Genomic DNA, 19,418 nt, shown 5'->3' with positions numbered 1-19,418 from the left:
TAGCCTTAACAGACTGTCGGGGCAAGTGCCGTTAGCGAGCACCTATGAAGGCCGGTACGGCACACGAGGGGGTTGGTGGCCAGCACCACGCCCGGCCGCCTTTGTCTCCCCCGTGCTGATATTGTACACGCCGCACCGGGTCGTCAATTAAGACTAAGTCGACTCACTGTCACGCACAGACAGACACACACGTGCAATAACCCCCACCTCGACACACACACACGCGCGCGAACAGCGCACGCCGTTCACCTAAACCCAATCAGTGAGCCCCAATCTATCAGTCAATCATGCGCAACCTGAGCTCCGGCGAGCCGTACGGGAGAGAGGAGGGACAGGAGCGACTCAGCTACCCGGCACTGGCGCTCGGCGTGGGTCTCGTCGCGACAACTCTGCTCGGCAACTCCCTCGTGTGCCTCTGCGTGACCACCGAGCGCTCCCTGCGCACGGCCACCAACTGGTTCATCGTGAGCCTGGCAGTGGCCGACCTCCTGGTGGGCATCTTGGTCCTGCCTCTGTTCGTCTACTCGGAGGTGGGTGGCTGAGCTGGCTGGGTTGGGTCACGAAATCGCGCGTCCGCGTGTGTCTCTGTGTGCGCCGTGGTTGCTGGCCACCACCCCCCCCCCCCCATCGCGCGCTATTCCGGTTCGGGCTTCATAGGTGCTCGCTAACAGCACTTGTCACAACAATCTGTTGAGGCTATACGGGGGATCTTTGTCTTGTGTAAATAGTGGAGAGCGGTAGCGCACTGCGCTGTGAACACGGCGACCCGAGTTCGATTCCCGCTTACGGCCAACACCGGTGACGATTATCTGAACCGGTTCTGGGCCTCCCCTAGGTCGACTCAGCCTCAAATACGTACCTGGTGCGATGTGTTAAAACATGGCCTCCAGTGAGACGAAGGCGGCCAGGCGTGGTGCTGGCCACCCACCCCCTCGTGTGCGGTGCCGTTCTTCACAGGTGCTCGCTGACAGTATTTGCGGCGACAAGCTATTAGGGCGATACGGAGGAGATTTACGTGTGTAAGTATCGCCACTGGGGAGACAAAGGCGGCCAGGCGTGGAGCTGGCTACCCACCCCCTAGTGTACCGTGCCGGTTTTCATAGGTGCTCGCTGACAGCACTTGCCCCTTAAGTCTGTTAAGGCTACACGGGGGAGCTTTGTCTTTGTGTGAAGGGGTGTTCGTGTCGTGGATTATGCCCGACTCTGTAGCGGTGGGTGGCGGTGTTCTTGGTTGCTCAATGTGGTTGTCGTGTGTTTTTAGTCTTAGCTTATTTTATAGTTTAGTTAGTTCGTGCTGCTGCTGATGCAGATGCGGATGATGGTGGCGATGTTGCGATCTCGGAAATTCCGACCTCGCCCCGTCCGCTCCCGGCGCGTACGTACAGCGTGTGTGTGCGTTGAACATTTTTCGTACCGTACGCAACGTCCAACCGTGCGAGCAGTTCCTGAGCGGCGTGTGGACCCTGGGGAGCGGCCTGTGCGACGCCCTGATGACCCTGGACGTGATGCTGTGCACCGCCTCCATCTACAACCTGTGCGCCATCAGCCTCGACAGGTGTCAGATACCACCCACAGCCTGGCTTAAGGTGTCACTTTGGTTCGTCTACAGCGGTGATCTTCGCTAACTTTTTTGTTCTTTTGTTTTTCATCATCAGTGCGAGGGCCGTCACAACATTTGAAACCACTGGGGAGGTGTGGGGGGGGGGTGACAGCAGCACGATGATGATGATGATGGGCGGTGTTTTCACTCTCTGTGTATCGTCGTGGGTCACAACGTCAGGGACTGCACTAAAGGCGACCAGGGAACGCCAGTGGCACGCGGGCCTTGCGATGAAGAACACTGCTTTTCAGTGTCTACGCGGCGTTTTTCAATGATAACATTTAGAGGGAAAAAACATGTCCAATATTAGCCCGATTGTCATATCGGCCTCATGTAATGAGATGATGAATCCACTTGGATCTCTTGCACAACAGTGCAACCCTTCGTATTAGAGGTGGTCGACGGAAGTGGATATAACGGAGCTACCGCTGAGATCTCTTCGAGTGACGTAGGGAACAGCACTTTTATACCTGCTCTGACATGCAGAGTAATCCTCATCACATTAGAGTTAAAGTAATAGATATTCTTTGTGTCTTTCCGTAAAGTTACGTAGATAGAAACATGAAAAAATAATAAAAAAATAATAACAATATCACGACATTTCGATCGCAACACAAGCAAATATTTTTTTTCCTACCTCAGCAGCTCTCCCACTATATTTTTCACCTAATGACGATTGCTTGTGTTGCGATCAAAACGTCGGGATATAGTTATTATGTTATTTATTTTATTATTTTAATTATTTTCCTATCGACGTGACTTTACCGAAAGACCCAAAGAATATGAATTCTTGCAGTCACGAAAGCTTTAAGTCGAGATTCAAAGCAACATATTTTCACTTTCAGAACTGAAGAAAAGCGAATTTAAATCCAGAGACAAATTTTATGTGATGGGGAGTTGTCTGTGTGTGCAGTCATTGTGGGGAGCGATCGTGTATGAACCTTGCGACACGAGTTCGATTCCCGCTCACGGCCAACACCAGTGACGATTATCCGAACCGGTCTCGGGCTTCCCCTGGGTCGACTCAGCCTCAAATGAGTACCTGGTGCGATGTGTAAAAAAATCGCAATGAGGGATACAAAGGCAGCCAGGGCATGACGTTCTTCATATGTGCTTGCTAACAGCACTTGTCCCAACAGCCTGTCAAGGCTATATGGGGGATCTTTGTCCATTGTGTGCATGCGCGTCTCCCTACGCGTGCACGAATGGTCCGTCTCTATGCGTGCGCGTGCATGTACATGTGTACCGTACGTGCTAGTCGTTTGTGCGTGCTAATCGGAGGCGCGTCTCCGTGTGCACGCGCGCGGACGCGTGTTCGCGAGCAGGTTCATCGCGGTGCGCGCGCCCCTGCGCTACGAGCACAAGCGCGTGAACGTGCGCCAGGCCGCCCTCATCGCCGCCACGTGGTTCCTCTCCCTGGCGCTCGCCTCGCCCCTGGCCCTGGGTGCGAACTCGAACCCGGAGCGCGACCCGGCCGTGTGCCGCCTGGAGCGGCCTGCCTTCGTCATCTTCTCGTCCGTGTGCTCCTTCTTCGTGCCCTGCCCGGCCATGCTCGCGCTCTACTGCTGCGTCTGCCGGGGGCTACGGAGATGGAGTGCGCGGCATAAGTAAGATAAATTATTCGGTGACGTTGCTGCTGCGTTGGACTTAAAATAACAAATGTGTCACATATATACGATAAACTTGTAAATGCACGCAATATTCTCAGAAGGCGCAAGAAAACACAGACGGCCAGGAAGGCAACCAGGCGGCGAGCCGGCGACTGACAATTGCCCAAGCTCTGGCGTCCTCTCTATATATGTTTTCATCTTGTTAATGAGTGTTTGCCCGTGGTAGGATACCGAAGCACCCAGGGAAACCCCAGTCTATCTCAGGGGGTTGAAAAAACAACTCAATGTTTCAAGAGCCGCAATGCACGTGAATACGAGACGGTGGTCCTTAATAAATTATGTCACGAAGCAGTCGCTTATGAGCCGCCTGCGGCTCCGTAGCCACAAGTTGCCCACCCCTGGTCTATCGCACACAGGGGGGACAGACGATCTTAGTCCATATTTTCGCTCGAGTGCCTTCTCCTCCTCGACGCCCACGGGAAGGGAGTTTCACAACATTTGTGCGGTGAGCCACCAACCCTCGCTGTTGTCCCCACAGTGCTGGATCACAGGCCACGTGCATAGCCACCACTGGCCCCGCGCCGTTTAGGCAGGGTGCTATGAAGTAGAGCCATTATTACTCTTAGGTTTTTTCGGTAAAGTCACGTAGGTAAAAAAAATTAATAAAAGTAAAATAAAACAAATTAAAAAATTCACGACGTTTCGGAAGCAACACAAGCCTCCGTCTTCAGGTGGAACCGTCACAGCCACGAAAGCTGTATCACCTGAAGACGGAGGCTTGTGTTGCTTCCGAAACGTCGTGAATTTTTTAATTTGTTTTATTTTACTTTTATTAATTTTTATTTTTTACCTACGGGACTTTACCAAAAAAAACTAAGAGTATGAATCCTTGCAGTCACGAAAGCTTCAAATCTAGAATTAGAGCCATTATTGACAATATTTACGCGATATAAAGTCCAATACCCGCGCAATTAACCCAGTATTCAGAGTTAGATTCCAGGCCACGGCTAACATCAGTGGCGAGTTATAACTGAACCAATCCTTGGCCACGTCTTTTACAACCCGCACTGACCAGTGTTCTAAGGTATGGCCAAACAATTCCCTTAGCCGACGCGGCGTGGGAAGGGCCTCTATCCAAAAGTAGAATAATAAAGTGCTGAAAATTATCACGATAATTGTTATTGCTATGAATATGCACGCCGGCCATTTCAGATGCAGCAGCAGCAGCGTGCGGCGTAGCCAGGAGAAGGAGAGTGTGCGGACGAGACAGCTCAGCGGCGCAGGAGTTGTGAGGCCGAGTGGGTCTCCAACCTGCCGGGGTGAGAGTTCAATCCCTGGTGAGAAGGAGCAGCAGCATCATCAGCAGCAGCAGCATCATCATCAGGATGAGACGAAGGAGGAGCATACAAGCACCTTCACCAACCCCACCAGCAGCACCATGAACAGCGCTCACCGCGACCTGCAGGTGAAGGGGTCAGGTTGGAGTGGCCACCTGAGTTTGATTCCAGGCCACGGCTAGCATGAGTGACGAGCGACATCACACCCACCATGAGACGACATGGGTGGGAGGCCTTCATCCATCGGTGAATTTATAAACGAGTAAAAAATAGAATTTACTAATTGTGTTCTTGGCAACATGGTGCCATGATATGGAGACATTTTTACAATAAGAATGTGGAATTTCCACCACTCACCAAATGCACCTAGCATAATTGCTACGAAGGGCCATTTCCCGACATGTCGCCTATTATATAGATGTGTTTTCCTTTAAAGGCCACAGTGTTGTTACTGATGAACGTGTTGAGTTGTTTGGTTCACGCAAATGAGACGGACTGAGTCTCTGCAATGAGGTGCTCGCCAAAATCAACGTTTAGGTCGTTGTGTTGTGCTTGGGAGGAGACAGCAGAGTGTGAAGAAAACACCACGTGGGGAGAGAGAGAGGGAACACGCGCAAAGCGGTGCACGTATGTCGGCAATCTACTTGCTGCGTTGCTATCTAACGTACAACTAAACTATTTTTATTTGACCAGGTAAGGCCCACTGAGCTTTTTTTCAGAAGCGACCTGGCCACAAATGGCAGCTCGACGAAGTGGCTTGTCACGTGGACATGAAGAGCAGACAATTTTTCTAATTGGTGCTTAACTTTTCATGCAGCCTTGCACCCATTTGGTTTACAATTTCAACAAAACGTACAATGTTAATAAATACACCGGGTTTGCTGAAACAAAGTAGTTGTACTTACGTGCTCGTGCTTAATCTGTGCTTCGATTATTTACCTTCTAAAAAACTCTGGCCATGTCTCGCACCTCCAGAAAGGACATATTACACCCCGAGGGGGTGCGCGCACCCCAGGTTAAGAACCACTGCTCTAAACGCACACGTTGATTCTAAATGCGGAGAGAAAACTCAGTGGACCCGGAGAAAAAATTCACGCGGCCACGGGGAGAGAGACATGCAAACTCCAACTATACAGGAGGCGTCAGGGTCAGGATCGAACCGGGGTCGAGGTAGTTATAACATCTCGCCCCACCTCTCGGCACCGGGCTGGGCAATTCTCGCGCGCGATTAATTGCGCGATCGCTCCAGTTGGGTCGGCGTTGTGCCCGACAGGAGAGGGCGCTCCAGCACGCGGTACAAATCAAGGGTGTCCGCGCCGCGTGCCGTGCGTCCCCCACGACGACGATGACGACGACGCGTTACTCACACGGAGCCGGGGGGGGGGGTGGGGGGCGCGTGCGGTCCGTAGGGCTCGTGCGGCAGGAGAGGCACCACCGAGGAGGTGAGTGGGATGAGACCGAGCCGGTTCATCGGCCGAAGAGAGCGCAAAGCCATGAAGGTGCTTCCCATCGTCATCGGTAAGATGCAGTGAGTTCAGATGCTCCATACACAGTGGTGGGGGTGGGGGGTCTTTAACTTGATTCACTGGTGGGGCTCTGTTTTTTTTTAATTAGCGGTTAGTTGGTAGGGCACGCCTATGCAGTACTGGACGTGTGTGCAGTACTTCCACTTTGTATTGTATACGTGTGTGCAGTACTGCACCAGTGGTGTAACGAGCAGGGGGACAGGGATGCTTTCACCCCCCCCCCTCGACCAAAGTTACGAGTTGGAGCCCCCCTGAGAACCCGCATGGGATTTGTTTTCTCAACAATATTGCGGCGCCAACTGGCCGATTGCAGTTACGATGCCACCGGTGACCACTCGTGTGGATCTCTTGTCTACAGCTCTTTAATCTCGATCATGCTCATTCATATCACGAATCTGTGTCTCTTATCCACTTCTTTCTCATCTCTATTCCTTGTTCATCACTGTCGTTTAAATAATCTTAAACCATGGTATGCAAGTGTCTCATCTCTGTCGCTTGTTTATCTTTTTTGAAAAAACAATCTGAATCTCTCTTTACGTCTCAGCGATCGGACCATATCTCTGCGGGACACTCTGAGATTACCCATTTGCTCTGTACTGCGCTTCCACTTTGAATTGCATTTTAAGGGTTGGTTCAGTGGCTTGGCTATCGAGTGTGCCAGGTGGTGCAACTGCACGTGTGCTCACGTGCCAGGCGGGGCCAAGGCACCGGGCTCCTAAATGGGGTTCAATTGTACAGGGCTCCAATGCCACCTACGCTTCACCACTGGCCTGGGTGCACGTGCATGCGAGCTGCACGCTTTGCGCATAGGAAATGTTGTGGCTCGGTTCGTATGTAGGCAGCCTATAACACTGGATTAAAAAACAAACTTGTAGATTAGTGGTGATTATGCCATATGTTATACGCGTAAGCCATCATCTTGAGCTGTAGCAGCAGCAGAATCATAATTATCAGCGATAGCAGCAAGAGCATCATCATCAGGAGCAGCAGCGGCATCACTGTCATCCATAAATGACGTCACGCGATTTTGGACGATTTTTGACCCCCCCCCCCCCCCTTGTCACACGGCATCACAAAAAGTCAGACCCTCCCTCAAATATGACGTCACAAAGCACTGCCCCACCCCCCTTCAGTCGCTGTGTCGGGTGGTGGCGGGTTTAACGACACATTTGTATCTACCCCCCCTCCCCCGCTTTATTATAAATACACGGGTGGATTTTTGCCGATGTACAATTAACATTGCGGCATCGGTTTTACGCACCCCGCTTCCCAGGCGCATTCCTCGTGTGCTGGACCCCGTTCTTCGTCGTGCACGTGTCCCACGCTATGTGTCCCGCGTGCCGGACCCCTGCGCTGGCCAGCGGGCCCTGCACGTGGCTGGGCTACGTGAACAGCGCCCTCAACCCCCTCATCTACGCCGCCTTCAACCCGGACTTCAGGCGCGCACTCCACAGACGCTGCCCTTGCCGGAGCGCGCCGCGTCGCCGCCGTTGTTGACAATCGTGTGGAGGTGTTGGTGGTGGTGGTGGGGTGCGCAGAGAGAGAGGTGGGGATGATGGGTGCTGGGATGCGAGAAAATCTGTCAATTGCCAACAGAGAAGTCATCCCGAGCTGCAACCTCTCCTACCGGTGCGTGCATCCCTTTTCCAAAAAGGTGTAATTCGCAATCTTATCTGATATGGATGTATATGGCTCCTTAGTCCAAGGCACCTCCGATTAGCAAGGTTGGTTACGTATGGTGCGAACGAAGTTCAATGTTCAGTACACATAGTAGTATAAATGGGCACACTACAGTTATCTTCTTGGTTCTTTCGGTAAAGTCACGTAGAAGGGAAATAATAAAATAATAAAAATAAAATAAAATAATAATATAAAATAATATAATAATCTAAATTTAACACTACAGTTAGTCAATCGGTTGCTCGCGCATGATGAACTCAATTGATGGAGCATCTTTACAAGCGCCCCGGCTAATTGGAATGGTTGTCACAAGGCACGCGAGAAATGCGGAATCATTCTAAAAAGAAATTAGATAGTGATCTTATGTACATGTAACAGACCAGTTTTGTCAGTCCGTTGCTGGATATACGGACGTATGTTGAACTTCTTTCGCACCGTACGTAGCCAACTGTGCTAATCGTCAGGGTCGTGGGGGTAATTTTGGCCATACTTCACCACGCTGGCTAGTGCGAGTTGGCGAAGGTGGTTGAGCATATACAGTACAGTACGTGCAACCTTAGAAGTATAAAGTATAGTAACATGGTGTTTCGCAGCGTTGCCCGCAGAGTAACGCCACAGCAGCCTGCAACGCGTGTTGTGCATAGTTGTCGCCCAGCTAAGCAACATCCAGACTAAATCCTGCTTGGATTTCAAGCTTTCGGGATGACTGCAGACATGTCGGACGATGTGGCCATAGGCAGCCTAATCTCACCGCAAATCCAATGTGTTGATGATGTGTAAGGGCAGCTTTTTGGAAAACGAGTGTCAATTTGTTTAAATAATTCCAGAATCTATCAGGAGGGAAGTGATGGTCGCATCAGTGACGTTTGGCACGATGATCTCTTGGACCGTCACGATGATGATGTTGATGAATTAGCAGACCTTGAGTTATGGTTGTTGACCTTTCAGTAGCTGTGGGGTCTAGCATAAGGAAGGAAGAAATGGCGATGTGTGATGATGACGATTCGACATTTCCACAGGTCTCTGCGAGGGTGGTGGATTCCCGACCCTAAAGCTCCGAGGAAATTCGTCCAAGATGCAGCACCTGTCCAACCGGGGGTTGGTGATTCAGCAGAGATGACGATTTTCACGAGACACAAGTCGGTCGCCTCTATATGACAGTACAGCAAGTGGGTTGCAGATCATTTGTAGTTGCATGTTTTCATGCAGGCACCGTCCTTCCATGAAGCACCAACAACAACACGATTAAAATGGAAGTGGCCCAACATTTGAAGCAAGACCCTCCTGAAAAAGATGTATAGCGGTTGTCTACGTACGGTGCAAAAGAAGTTCAACACACATCAATGATTGCTGTGACCTTCACTCAACTAACTCTGATGTTCTGTTAATGTCGGTTATAAACATTCCAGATTTTTTTAAAATGGAGCCTATTAGAAAAATTGTGACAATTTTTTTCTTCTTAAATTAACAAAGTTTAATATGTCATTATCAAATTTTGATTTTAAGCTTTCGTGACTGCAGGGATTCATATTCTTGTTTCTTTCGGTAAAGTCACGTAGAAGGGAAATCATAAAATAATAAAAATATAAAACAAGAAAAAATATTATTTCCCTTCTACGGGACTTTACCGAAAGAACCAAGAACATGTCATTATCAGTTTTGATTAATCTAATGATGATGGTTTCCAAAGGTTCGGTTAAAACATGCGTTTAATAAGAAACAGATATTGCAAAAGTGTTTTCATGTCCCATTGCAACTTGTACACTTTAATCTTGATTTGTACACTTTACTACAGGTGTGTGTGTATGTACGTACACCTGCCATTCATCTCAAGTCGGCTAACCCAAATGAACACCTGGGCGTGTCCCGGAACCTCCTCATGCCAGCAGACAGCCTTTGACAATTCACGTGATTACCTCAAAGTGCACCTAACCTGGCACAAAATGCGGTGTCAGCGAGGGAATGACTGCTGCTATTGTTGTTTTTCTTGTTGTACATGTTACAGGTATTTCGTAAAACGCATGCAATCACGTGCATGTTTAAATCACATTTTTCTTTGCAATATAAACCACAATGCTTGTGTATATTGTGCACTTAAAAAACACTCTAGGTGTCGATATTAGTTGTAATGGATACCTTTGACATCTGTCAGTACAGCGCTTCTTGAATTGATGTACATTTAAATTGTTATCAATTATGACAATTTAATAAAAAGCCTCTTTGTCAACATACGCTACAAACGAAAAATAAAGTCACAATGACCGAACGAGAGGTCTGCGTGTAAATGCCTCGTCTTTCGTGGAATATTAATATTGCACAAGTGACGAAAAACAAAGCTTGTAATGACTTGAGAGATTTCCCCAGACTGCCACGATTCTGGGATCAGGACCGGTGCCCATCTGACTCACCACTGTTAGCCATATTTTAATGTATTGTTTTATTACCTACGTGACTTCACCGAAAGAACATAAGAGTAGGGGGACATCAGCCATCTTTGTCAGGGGTGCCATCGGCCATCTTTGTCAGGGAATCATCGGCCATCTTTGGTCTGTGCGTGACAGTCCCCACGCCCCCCCCCCACACTCTGAACCCCTACCAAAGATGGCCGGCGCTGCTCACGTCACCGCAAACTCGCCGGTGACGTCACCGCCATAGTGGGCAAGCGGGGAAGGTCGCGTCCCCGGCCTCAGCGGGGAGGATGCTGTCACCGCTGCTCAGGGCGGCCCTGTCGGCGCGCCGGGCCATGGTGACCCCTCTCAGGGTCCCCGTCCGCAGGTGAGGGGGGTGGTGGTGGTGGTGGTGGCGGTTTCAACGTTTGCGGAAAGAAATTTTTAAAAAAGCCAAGTTAGAAGCGAAAACGTTGAGCTTGTTAACTCTTGCGGCCTAGGTGTCAGGGTGAAGCCTGTGCTAGGGTTCTTGGGTTTCAATGTCACGTTTATCGATTTAAAAAAAAATACATTTCACGATTATTTGTTGATGTTGGTTTATTTGTATGTACACTCGTACATTGATTGTCCTTGTTTATTTTTTTAATATCCCCTGCTGGTTGAGGGTTTCCCCACGTCGTGCGGTTGGGGGGTGGTCATACTTCACCATATTGGTCAATGTGGCGTTTCGAAGGCGGGGACCGTCGACGCGGGAGCGTAGAAGTACAGTCAACAATGTAAATCGGTGCACTGCTCTGCTGCCCGCAGCCTACCCCCGCTGCCTATAAGCACCTGCTTATACATTGTGAGCACCTATCAAAGCACTCTCCAGCCATTGACTTATTCGATAAATATGTACTCGCTCAAATCATTACGGGGGCATACTCTTTGGTTCTTTCGGTAAAGTCACGTAGGTGAAAATAAAAACAATAAAAATAAAATAACAAAAATAAATCACGACGTTTCGGAAGCAACACAGCCACAGCAAATTATTTCTTGCTGTGGCTGTCCTACCTGATGACGGAGGCTTTCGAAACGTCGTGATTTCATTTAGTTATTTTCATTTTATTTTCACCTACGTGACTTTACCGAAAGAACCAAAGAGTATGGATCCTTTCAGCCACGAAAACTTCAAATATAGAATCATTACGGACTCGGGTGTTTACCGATAGCTTTAAAAAAACTACACTACCTAAAAAACCGAATATCTACATCGTTGGTGGAACTTTTGACCAAATCACCTGAAATGTGCCCAATCTCGTCGAGCAGAGTTAAAGCCTAAATCGTGTGTGGGATAGGCGACAGGCCATACGTAAACGTGTGGTCTTGTCAGCAGAGGGCAGCGCAGCATAACCTCATTGCTGTACTTTCTACGCTCGCCACGTCTATTCTGACCGCACTCTGCAGCGCGAAATAGTCGCCGAATAACCCCCCACGAGCCCAACGGCGTGCGGAGGCCCTCATCCAGCAGTGGATTGACGGTACTATATTGTCCTATGAGTAGTAGGTTTTTGGAAGTAATTTGAGTTCTTAGATATACACTTGCCGTTGCCCATACGTGTGTGTAATTTCCACTTCTCGAAGTGAAAGCAGATGCACTGTCTCAGTACAGGCAACATAGCTGTGCACTGCTCCACTGATTTAAGCTTGGGCCCAGACTCTCACTTGGTTATCATCAATCACTCCTGACATCAATATGAACACAGTCGTAAATTATCCACCATGCAATAGTAATCATTGCGATCCCTCGAGGTTCAGTGAAAGTGAACCGCTATAATTCCTTCATCCAGGAAACTCACTAAATCTCAAGCCTCGTTTTTAGGCGTTTGCAAAAAAAATGTGATGTTTGGCAATTCTGCCAAAAGAATTGTCAAATTTCCATCATCAGCTAAAGAAATGTCAAATTTCCACCATCGGCTAAAGAAATGCCAACTTTCCACCATCGGCTAAAGAAATGTTAAATTTCCACCACCGGCTCTAGGGGCTATAATTACGACGTTCAATGTCACAAGATTGTTTGATCAATAGAGGGTAATCCATTTACAGATACCGTACCCAAAAATATTTAAAAACGTATTTGGACAATGCTGTATTTCATTTAAAAGGCCCTACATGTAAGATATGGAGCCATCGATTTCACAATTTTATTTTCACAGTTGAGACGATTGTAAGAGGGTTATTAGAAATTTGGTATCTGTATCGCCCTGTATACCATATAAACTTGAGATATGTTACAAACAAAGACTGTGTTATTGTTATAAATGTGTACACTGTTCACTGAGTTTATGAAAATAACGATCCTTTGCGACGATTGCTTATTTATATTTTCGATATACAGATCTGTGCCAGGAGCATAAATACAGCTGGATGTGTTTTGTCACAGGCAGCTTATCGCTGTCAGAGGTGTTATGCCACAACAAGGTCTGCCAAGGTGCCATTAGCAAGTGGCCACAAAAGCAATGAAGAATGTTCCATTATTGGAACAGAGCTTATAGTTTAATTGATGAAAGTGAATGGGTCAGAAACCATAACCCACAGTGAATGCAATCCTTGCTAGCAAACTCAAAACGAAGCACTGCTTGCTGTAAGTGGCTGCAAATTTAATAGTAATTGCATTATGCTCAGTTTATTTGTGGTTACAAGTCGCTTTTAATGATGAAAATTACAGCATTCTATCAAGTAAATTGTTCAAAGTATCTTTTTCAGGAGGTTCCTGCTGCATTTGGATGTTTGTGAAATTACATTCAAATAAGTGTTTTGCACCTGGGAGGAAACTGGAGTACCTGGTGAAATCTGCTAATACGAGAGGATCTTCAAAAGGGCTGCACAGATGGATTCAGGAAACTACCTGCTGTACAGCTACCTGCTGGAAATCTTGTCTCACACATTTGTGTGATGCACTAACTCTTAAAAAGCATCGCTTGTCACCTTAAGCTGAAGGCCCTTCATATAAATCGTGTAATTGCGTCTCATAAAATTTTGTCAAATGCTATTTATATCATATACATATTTATTTATTCTCAAGTTTCTAGTCCAGTTACATAACCGCGCATGATTTAACACGACTTTTGTTCCTGGGTAGTAAGTGTTATTTTCTAATTGCTTATGCCTCAAAAGTATAGAAAACGGCTATTCCCCACAAACTTTGCTTTTGTGACCAGGACTTTACGTGAAGGAATGACACAAATGCACACCACGTTTTCTCATTGCAATAGGTACATAAAAAAATATATCTGGGTCACAAAAGCAAAGTTTGTGGGGAATAATAGCCATTTTCTATACATTTGAGGCATAGGCAATTAGTAAATAAGGGGCAGTCCATAAATGACGTCACGCGATTTTTGGACGATTTTTTACCTCCCCCCCCCCCTCATCACACGGCGTCACAAAATGTCAGATCCCCCCTCAAATATGACGTCACAAAGCTCTGACCCCCCCCCCCCAAAAAAATAAACATGCTTTAAATTGCTTTAAAGTATTGTCATTGCAGTGCGTATTTAATGTGGCGCTGCACTCTGATGTAGGAGAAAACATTTATTAAAAGTCTATTTATTTAAGTAGAACGTGTTGTCTATATTTATTTAAAGTTGCGCATTTTGATGTGACGTCACATTTCTCAACCCCCCCCCCTCATCACACATCGTCACAAATGTCTGACTCCCCCCAGGTGCGTGACGTCATTTATGGGCGGCCCCTAACACTTATTACCCAGGAACAAAAACATTTAAAATTTGTTATACAATGTTATTAATGGAGTAGGATTATTAACTTTGCTTTTGTGTCCTCGTCACAAAAGCAACGTTTGTGGGGAATAATAACCGTTTTGTGTACCTTTGAGGCATAAGAAATTGTAAAATAACACTTACTATCGAGGAACAAAAAAAATAAAACACAATTTGTTGCACAGTGTTATTTTAGTTGGCTTGCTTTCACTTCAATATTCACTTTAAAAACAACTGCGTAGCCCACAAGAACATCTACCTGCAGAGAAGGAGACATGAAATTGGCTCGTGCGCAGGAGCTAGATGGATTGTTTGCAGGACCATGAGAGATGGTCATGACTTGGGGGGGGAGGCCTTCATCCAGCAATGGATAGATCATGGCTGCTGATGGTAATAATGAGACATTTAAGATTTTATAAGGCATGCTGTACTCATAGGTATGTTGTCTTCAAGTGGATTTACAGACACCTGAACTGTGGTGTTACATAAGGTGACATTGATGTTCTCCAACTTTGGAAATGTATTCACAATCCAAGAATATTACCAAGGTCATCCAGGTGTGGATTGATCACGGCTAATACCGTGTCTGACAGATCTGGCGGCGGGCATCACGCAGTGCGCTATCGCCAAGCCACAGACCCGGACCCCTACTACGTGCGCTACGGCATGTTCCTGAGCAGCTTCATGTGGTTCTGGATCTTCTGGCACATGTGGCACACCCCGGAGGAAGTCTTCGTGAGTATCGCACATAGCCCGTGCCAGAGATCACTCGCACCATCCACATAGCCACACATGTAGTAATAATAATAATACTGGTTTACTTGTAAGTTATGGAAATAATAAGCAAAATCTGTCGTACTGAACTTCTGTGCTATCACATCTCCGTTCCCTGGCTTCACCAACCCACATTGACCAGTGTGGGGAGGTATGGCTAAACAACTGTCATGACCCATATGGCGTGGAAAAGCCCTGAATGAGCAGTGGATGGTAAAGGGCTGTACATGTACACTTAAGCCAATAGTAAAGATAGAACTGCTGATGAGACAAACATTTGAAATCAATGAGGCTATATTATATTTTATATTTTTTGGGTCTTTCGGTAAAGCCACGTAGATAGAAGAATAATAGAATAGAATAATAACAATATCACGACGTTTCGATCGCAACACAAGCAATCGTCATCAGGTGAAAAATATATGGCGGGACTGCTGCTAAGGCAGGGAGTTATAAAGGTTTGAGATGGGTGTAGCCCAAGGGTCAGTGGGGGGGCTAGAGATAAATTTGCATGTCAATGTAATATCGGATAAATCTTGACAAACGAATCTGTGGGGGTGGCCATTGTATTGTGAGAGATTAGCATGTCAATGTAAGAAATTTGCTTGTAATTGTAAGATCGGAGAGAGCTCGGAAAGATCCCCACCGCCACATCGAGGAAAGCGAACAACGGTGGCTGTGGGAGTGAATGTAACTCAGAGAGTCGAAAATAACTGCTAACATCGGCAGACTGTAAAAATGACACACTCACTGCAGACATGGATCAATACTACATAGATTACAGCATCACAATAATGTGAGAAATGGTGACAGCTTAGGGTGGCCATCATCCAGCGATCATGGCTGATGATAATGATGATATAAGCCAGCTATTTAGAAACAAAATATTTTTTAATTACTTTTAATTGTACCCTCAAGTATGTCTGTGTGTGGCCCAGCGTGTGTGTGTAACATTGTATTGTTGAGACAATACATGACCACCTCAGTTTGGTTTTCATTATGCAGTCCATGTCTGTTGTTGATGTGCGATCGGAGTTGCTTGGTTTGAAGGCATTATTTATCTGTAAACAATTAGGGTGCGTGCATGGGTGTGGGATTTGTAATGTATACAGTGAATTACGTAACTGTAATGGTGAAAATGTTATTTTCGCACAGGGACGCACAACTTTTGAATTTGAAGCTGCATAAATTGAGTAATGTCTGATTTGAATCCAATAGAGCCTTGACTTGAACACAGTATGGTATGGTTGGCTGGATGAAGGGGAGTCAGACTGAGGGTAGCAGAGGTGAATCATTGACTTTCCACTCAGCAAAAGTTGACTGGGGCTTCGACAGAAAGCCCTGATTGCTCGACCAAAGAGTACGTGGAGGGGAGCGGAGTGAGATTATGATATTAGGAGTGAGATAAGAGAGTGTGTGGAGGGGAGTAGGTTTGAGATGAGGAGAGAGCTCATTTCCATAACACTGCCTCTGTATGAAACCGTCCAGTAAAAACGTGCAATAGTGTATGAGAACAGAGATGAAAGTTCTAACTTACAATTGAGAAGAGGCATGTCATCAAACTAGATTCGAAGCTTTCGTGACTGCAGGAATTACTCTTTGGTTCTTTCGGTAAAGTCACGTAGAAAATCAAATCAAATAATAGAATACGACATTTCAATTGCAACACAAGCAGCAACCGTTATCAGGTAAGAATGAATGAGAAAAAAAACAATACGGTAAACTTATGAACACAATGCAACACAACCTACAGAGCCGGACTACACAACAGCCAATACCTCACCTGGCTGACCACGCTCCTCCAAAGAATGACAAAAAGAAAGACAGTGCCACTGTAGTCGTATTCTATTATTTTTTGATTTTCTTTTCTACGTGACTTTACCAAAAGAACCAAAGAGGCATGTCATCGCTAAGCTGTTTTTTTCTATTTTAATACACGGATGCGTGCATGTAGAAACACCGATCCCAACTCGGCAGTACCCACGAGGCACATAGCAAGCGAGGGGAAAGGACAACTTCTTTGGGTCTTTCGGGAAAGGGCAAGTTTTACAGAAAAACCTCTGACCCCCCGCCCCCACCCGTTGGGCTTGATATGATCAGCAGCACCTGCCTTTACTTGCCAGCCTTGATGTTTACAATGGAACATTTTATTTGGGACAAAATATGGCCAAGTTGTCTGTGCCGTGACATGCCGGGGCAGGATTAAGACCCCCCCTCCCCTTCTGTTGATTTTTGGATCACTTACACGATTTTGCCGTGGCTGGTGGGCGCCGGGATCTTAGAATACGCGAGCCATTTTTTTTTTGGCAAGACGTGTCTCTTGCAGAAAGTGCGGTTTTCAATTTAGAAAACCTTTGTCGGCGACACATGGCACTCTGTTGTGTGTAAATTGGCGTGACAGCCTGAAATGTTGGCGTGCAGTTTGTTCGTGAGCGGTCTCTGCATGTGTACGGCTCTTTGGTCAGTTTACTGTTGTATGAGAGCATTCTTCACACTTTAGGGGTCACTGTTTTTTTTTACCGTACTTTACGTTCTGTTCGTGCGGGCTGGTAAAGGTGTTGAGCGTACATGTGAGATCATAGAATCACAGTACGACCTTGGATTTTGTGACACCACCCTCTCCTGAGCACTGTGTAGCCCCGTAAGCCTTATGACAACCTGGTTGTGCATGGTGGTCACCCATCCGAGCACTATTCAGGCAAGTTGTGACTGAATACAGTGGAACTCATCTGACCCTAATTTATGTGGAGGTGCTGGGAGGTCATAGTTGTTGTCCTACCCCGGCACCTCCGATTAGCACGGTTGACTACGTACAGTGCAAAAGAAGTTCAACATACATACTCTCTGCACAAGTTACTTTTTTTTTCCTCGAAAAATTAGGATGATTTGCCACTACTTCCTGTTTACTTCCATTATCTATGCTTCATCATTAACTATGATCATTCCACTGTTGAATGAAAGCCTCCTCAAGCCACCATCATCTCTGCGTATCATCTAAATTATTCAATCTTAATTTTAGAACTTTCGTGACTGCAGGAATTATTATTTGGTTCTTTCGGTTAAGTCACGTCTAAAGATAAAAGAATAAATTAAATTAAATAATAGAAACGTCGTATTCTATTATTTAATTTAATTTATTATTTTATCTTTAGACGTGACTTAACCGAAAGAACCAAATAATAATCTAAATTATTACTTTTATTTCATAATAAAGGTGGTTTACATGAGTCAACTCAGATCTCTGGGTTTAATGCAATTTGCACAAGATTATCTAATCTCCCCTACCAACAAGCTACTGCAAGCTTACGGTTAATGTTTGCAGTGCACAAGAGTGCACTTGACGTTTGAACCAAACCCCAGGACTTTCGCTTCAACTGTAAAATATTAATTACAAGGGGCTTATCATGCAAACTGCGAGAATAATACTCGGTGCACATGTGAGTGTCGAGCTGAGACTTGCTTTCGTTTAAAAATGCTGTCGTGATAAAGGTGACATAATAACTTCTTGCGTTCCCCTTAAGCCCACCACTGTTAGAGATTAAAGTAAATGGCGACCAATTACAGTGAAACATCTCGTATAACGGATTACCCAGCACTCCTATAATCAGCGTCCACAAATTAATCCATGCCAAATCCTAATGCCTGTTTCTCGCTTCATCCTGTTATACGAGCATTCATGTCGAGGCTGATGATGGGGTGGCAAGCCAAAGGAAGGAACCTGCCGGATCGAGCGATGAACCCGGCTCTTGTGTAAGGTGCTTGCTGGATTGATACATCGCAGCTGCTTCAGAGACGGTGATGGCTTGGAGAGGCCTTCATCGACTCGTGTGGTTTGTTGTTGAGTGTTGCGGTCATGGTAGGCCATTCTTAGAATATTAAACAATTATTGAAACTTCGTGTCTGCTGCTGGAAATATCTAAATCCCCGCACGCTGCTGTGTGTTCTTTCTCCTCCTCTTCACGGCCAGGGCCACTTCCCGTACCCCGACCCCTCCAAGTGGACGAACGAGGAGCTGGGCATCCCACCAGACGACGAGGAGTGATGTGCACGTGACACCTGGATTGCCAGCCGAGCTCTCGCGTGCGTCCCCTCTGCCCGGCTCCCCCCCCCTCCCCCCCCCTCCCCCCCCTCCCCCCCTGCAACTCTCCTGCTGATGGTGCCCCCCATGTGGCCACGGGTGCCGACCTACGGGGCCTTGGGCAACGATGGGGGACCTGTACATACTCCAGCAAATTCTATCAACGTTGAAATTAATTAGAAGAAAGATTAAAGGCTGTCAGAATGAAATTGGTCTGGTTGTGTGTTTGTGTATAGGTGGCATCGGTGAAGTTGTTTAAATAGGGGGAGCAAGTTTGGTGTGATGGCAGTATTGGGCATCTGTTGTTTTGTTATCTCTGTTTGTTTTGTATTTTAAATTTTATCCGGATGGTGCAATTGGCATAATTTGATACCATGAATGATATGTTCAGATTTCTCTCAGATCAGTGCAAATCTGCATGTGAGAGAATAGCCCATGGAAGTAGATTCAAGTTTCCTCTGGTCCACACACAAGAGAGGCAGCATTTTCTCACCCACTGTGGTACTGAGAGTAACGTTCATTGCATGACAGTCAAACAACAGCTCAATTCGTATTACTGGAATTTAGCCAAATTTATTGCAGAGTCAAATTTAACGTGATGGGTGTTTTTGAGTGTGCTTTTGTGACTGGACCAAGACCATCAACTCTATACACCTGAGATTCCA

At 46.5% G+C, this 19,418-nt stretch overlaps 2 protein-coding genes across 2 annotated transcripts; both read left to right on the top strand.

Moving 5' to 3' along the window:
* The first annotated feature begins 287 nt into the window (after positions 1-287).
* LOC144936414 (D(4) dopamine receptor-like) lies at positions 288-7,570 on the top strand. The gene is made up of 6 exons (XM_078863463.1): positions 288-530; positions 1,443-1,555; positions 2,926-3,207; positions 4,423-4,675; positions 5,957-6,065; positions 7,347-7,570. The coding sequence occupies exons 1-6, from the start codon at positions 288-290 to the stop codon at positions 7,568-7,570; spliced, it is 1,224 nt and encodes a 407-aa protein (XP_078719589.1).
* Positions 7,571-10,401: 2,831 nt separating this feature from the next.
* On the top strand, positions 10,402-18,962 carry NDUFB2 (NADH:ubiquinone oxidoreductase subunit B2). Its single transcript, XM_078863722.1, has 3 exons — positions 10,402-10,528; positions 14,495-14,636; positions 18,643-18,962. The coding sequence occupies exons 1-3, from the start codon at positions 10,452-10,454 to the stop codon at positions 18,715-18,717; spliced, it is 294 nt and encodes a 97-aa protein (XP_078719848.1). The 5' UTR covers positions 10,402-10,451; the 3' UTR covers positions 18,718-18,962.
* The last annotated feature ends 456 nt before the right edge of the window (positions 18,963-19,418 follow it).

Source organism: Lampetra fluviatilis, chromosome 16, assembly GCF_964198595.1.
Source record: "Lampetra fluviatilis chromosome 16, kcLamFluv1.1, whole genome shotgun sequence".
NCBI classification, from domain to species: Eukaryota; Metazoa; Chordata; class Hyperoartia; order Petromyzontiformes; family Petromyzontidae; genus Lampetra; species Lampetra fluviatilis.
Note: the sequence above shows the minus strand (reverse complement) of the source record. Positions and strands in the feature narration are given on the sequence as shown.